Source organism: Rhipicephalus sanguineus, chromosome 3 (assembly GCF_013339695.2).
Source record: "Rhipicephalus sanguineus isolate Rsan-2018 chromosome 3, BIME_Rsan_1.4, whole genome shotgun sequence".
NCBI lineage: Eukaryota > Metazoa > Arthropoda > Arachnida > Ixodida > Ixodidae > Rhipicephalus > Rhipicephalus sanguineus.
In genome coordinates, this window is record NC_051178.1 from 108691982 (window position 1) to 108696290 (window position 4309).

At 50.5% G+C, this 4309-nt stretch overlaps 1 protein-coding gene across 1 annotated transcript in view; it reads right to left on the bottom strand.

Annotated features, from left to right (window-relative positions):
• The window catches only part of LOC119386917 (hydroxyproline dehydrogenase), a 29447-nt gene extending 25380 nt beyond the window's left edge, over positions 1–4067 (bottom strand). Inside the window, exons 1-4 of the mRNA XM_037654204.2 lie at positions 3467–4067; positions 2606–2829; positions 1476–1602; positions 347–436 (exon numbers count right to left, since the gene is read on the bottom strand). Of these exons, the coding sequence (XP_037510132.1) occupies positions 347–436; positions 1476–1602; positions 2606–2829; positions 3467–3658 (633 nt within the window). The 5' untranslated portion in view covers positions 3659–4067. The remainder of the gene's footprint in view (positions 1–346; positions 437–1475; positions 1603–2605; positions 2830–3466) is intronic.
• Between the last annotated feature and the right edge of the window lie 242 nt (positions 4068–4309).

The following is a 4309-nucleotide window of genomic DNA, read 5'->3' on the forward strand; positions in this document are numbered from 1 at the left end:
CTCCCACTGCCTCCCATGCTGAATTTTGCGGCCCTGTCGGGGCGCCTGTGGGCAGGCCGAAATAATGTGACCTACGTCCACCAATTCTTGACAAAATTTACATTTGGCCGAATATTGTTCTGGATGATAGGGATAGTGTTGTTTTTTTGTATAAGAACGTAGTTTTATATTAACGATGGCAGCAGTTCATTATTCAAAATCTATTCAAAAATTATACGCGACATTTGATTCTTTGCCTGCCCCGTTCTATTCGTATTCAACACACTCTCAAAAGTACGTCTTGCTCACCTCTGCCCGCCAGGAAATTCGGTGTGCCGTCATTTCTCGTTTGTTTGGTCGTGCTTACCCTGTAACTCTCGCTGCTAATAGCGTCTCCCAGGCAACTGACGATGAGCTCCGGTTTCTCTGAGGAATCGAAGATGCGCGTCAGGTGCGCCTGCATCGACAGAAAATGAGGCGAACACGATTACCACTTGGCAAAGATAAATTTCTGGCCTTGTTGGTGCGACATATTCAATGTTAAGCGCAGAACTTATATGACCGGGGACGGGAAGGAACACACGCACATGCGCTTGTTCTCTCCAGTCCCGTCTCCATATCACAGCACAACGCCCCAATATGAATGCCACTCAGGCTAATCAAAGTGGAAGATTGGGCCAGTTGGCGATTCATGATCGAAGTATACTGCGCGGTGGACAACCACGGACAACAAGAAGACGGGGAAAAGCGCAGACTATCAACTGAAGGTTTATTTTTTCACACGCTACATATATATAAGAATGAAACAGAAAAAAAAATCACATCATCTCCCGCTAAAGGGAACCATGAGGCGATGCGAAGCAGCGTTTCGGCATGTCGAGCCCGCGTTTCAGAGGGGGAGTGGAGAGGGGGAAAGGTGGAGAGGGAAGGGAGAGGAAGAGGGGAGTGGAGAGGGGGAGTGCAGAGGAAGTGTGTGGAGAGGTATTGCGCATGGGCAGTAAGGGTGATCACGCCGCACACCACCGGTTTGAACTCCGCCATAAGATGCTTCGCATCTAATAAAAGAAAATTTAGCTGTTAACATACATACGGGACACTCAGGCCTGTAGCCGGCGGGAGGGGGGAAGCTAAACCCCCCCCCCCCACTCCCTTGAATGACGAGATTCAAGTTTTCTGCAGTAATCAGTGGTGTCTCTTTTTTATGTTACTTAATAAAATAATTTTTCCAGTGGCTTGTCATACTGCTATGCAGCTAGCACAATCCAAAAGGGACATTCTGCCTACAGAAGACGACGAAGAGGATTGGCCTGTCCGGTGTCCGTGCTGTCCTCCGTCTCGGAAATGGGTGTCTGGGCTTTAAAACGAGCCTCGGGAAAATCTTCTAATTATCGCGTCGTCCTTGTACAATGGAGAAATCAAGAAGGCGTTTTCCGAAATATCCTGCCACGTCAAACGCCCCGAACCACATTGAACACTGCAGGATGTTCGTCTCGTACCAATAATTTGGGCGGCAGCAGTCCACTCATCTTGACCTGCATCATCGGTGACTCCGAGCACAGCTGCGACGTCATACGTAGACACGATAGGACTTTCTCGCCATTGCGCCCGTACATCGCCACACGCCTGCAGGAATGGAGCACACGCATGCGCTGTAGCAACGTATACACCATGCGGCTTCTCATCCACAAATAATTAAAAGAAGGAAGGAATAAGGAAGAAGGAATTGCAGTTATCAGTATAAAGCAGGGTTCTCAAACACGCGGCCCGCGGACCTCTTGCTAGCGGCCCGGCCCGCACATGACTGTCTTCGTCCCATATATCTTTTCTTTCGCAATAAATATCTTCGTGTGAGCTACACAGACTTGACTTTAAGAATTTTTTTTTTTTCATGAGGCACCCCATGCGGTCACCGCGTGTTAAAATATAACCGTGGAACAAAAACTCTATATTTCAGAATTTGCGTCCAGACTTCAATCATTCGGGAGATCAATAGCGCTGTGGTTCTCGAAACGTGTAGTCGAATCCCCTTTAGAAATGACCCATACATGTAATGTGGGAGAGGCTTTCTTTCAAATGGCAACGTGAGCTGACATTGTGTTCAAACTCACCCACCCCGCTCCAACCTTCTTCACTATCCCGGCCCTTGCGGGAAACTGGACTTCGCGACTGCAGCCCGTTAGCTAAGACCCCTTGTCTCAAGCATAAAACATCAAAATTACAGGACGTATCATTGCATTTATCACGACCCCGACGGCGCTACCTCTGGTGTCTCGCTCATGGGAGGGTTCAGCTGAAACACCTTCAGTTTCAACTTAGTTTGTCTTTGCTCTTTTCTAAAGCGTCCGTTACAAAATATGCGCTTTGAGTCGCAGTAAGAAACGTTGTGTTCGACAAACCGCGTCGACTCTGACAGCTGTAGCACGGGGAGGTATAAGAAATACTGAAAAGGGCTAACCAGGAATTCTTAGCGGTGGGTGGCCGCTGTGAGTGGCATCGCTAGCTCGGCCTTTTTCATGCATCTTGGGCAGTACAGCCCAGCTTTAAATAGAACGACGCATAGAACAACGCAAAGGGTTAACCAGGAATCATTAGCGGTGGGTGGCCGCTGTAACTGGCATCACTATACCTCTGCGAGGCCGAAGCGGCCCCTGCTTCTCCCCTCTGTGCGCTGTCCTCCTCGTCTTCGAGGGAGCAAGCCACCATGGTGCGAACCCGAGAAGCAGCCAGCCTGTCCACGCAGGCGCGCATCTCCTGCGGCGTGGCTCCACCCACGAACTGCCGGTAGAAAGTGGGGCCCACCAGGGCGCCCAGGAGACGGCGTCCCAGCAACCGCTCGCCCGCGATGAGGAACTGCGCGGTTTTGGTGAAGTGTAGCTCTTGCCACCCATCATACTTTCCCATGATACACACCAGAGCACAACCTGAACAGAAGGAAGCGCTCCATATCAGGGTTGTTTCCGGGAAATATCACCAAGAGTGCTGGCCCTGCTTCCCCCTAATGTCATTCGTTATCATACCATGTTGTTGTTGTCCGTGGGCTGAATCTCTGGGCTTATTGGAAAGAATGCGGTCCTGCGTCAATGCAGTACGTATCACGAACGAGAGCTCGATCTTTCTGTGTGTCTTGTGGGGTGTACTGTTTCCCTATTCACGCATTTATTGCTGATTGTAAAACATGCTCGTTGTGTTCAACAAAGACAAAGCACTCAAACGAGAAGAATTAATTAAATACAGCCAGTCCTGCAGACACCGTTCACGTTACTGACATCACTCACTGCTCTGAATGCATTCTAAAATTAGTGCCACATACCGCTATACCTTATTTCAGTAGCTATAAGAAGCGCGCCGATACACGGAAGCGGGCAACCCCATGACAGCTGTGAAATCAATACAGCTAGAATCGGTAGGTACAGTATACATATAGTACCTGTCGCTTCTAGGTATATTCATTTCACAGCTGTCATAGTTCCTCGTACAAACAGCTCACCCATTGGCTGTTGTCCACCAGCCAGTCGTACGAGCACACCTTGAGCACGCCCAGAGCCCGCACCAGCTCCCAGAGGCTCTTGTGCTGGTACGCCATGCTGTAGTCCGAGAAGTCCAGAGCGTCCCGTGCGCGCGAACAGCTGCAAGCAGCACGTCGCAAACGCTGAGGCAAGAACGCTCGCATAGTCCGCATTTCCGAAGATGGCCTTCTATGTCTTGAAACGGAGCTACGTCCTATGTAGCATACAAGTCACTTCAAGGTGCACCAGGGCTACGACTTTCCCGGCAGCTTCTCGTGTGACGACTGGTGTTTTCGTGTGGCACCGCTTCTCCGTTGCTCTCTCGCAAATAAGCCTGCAACGTACGGTCAGGTATCATACAATTTGTCGCTTCATTCTGGTCGTACAACACGAGACACCAAACATCATCTGTGTGTAGACAGTATTCCCGAATCCGCACGTCCGCGGTGTCTTCTCGCGCGGCAGCCGGCCAGCGGGACTCTAAGTATACGGTTCCCTAGCTGTTCCCCTCGCCTCTGTAGGAAGACATGGTCTATCGTCACACCGCAGTTGTCGCTTACATCCTCGCGGTGCTTCTGTACCCCGAGTGAGCAAAAAAAATGACACCGGTTCTCTCCAGTCGTCGCCCGTTTTAAGCGCTCTGCGTGGACGACTCGCCTTCGTGACTCCGTTAATCTACACAAGCTGCACGCAGCCTTGGGTGTCGCTTTACCCTTGGCGCGATTGCGATCGTCCCAGCCGTATACTGATAACACGCTTCCGTGTTGATGACTTTACTCAGGTCCGGGTGCCATTTGCATAGGCGAGGAGATAGCGGAGAAGGT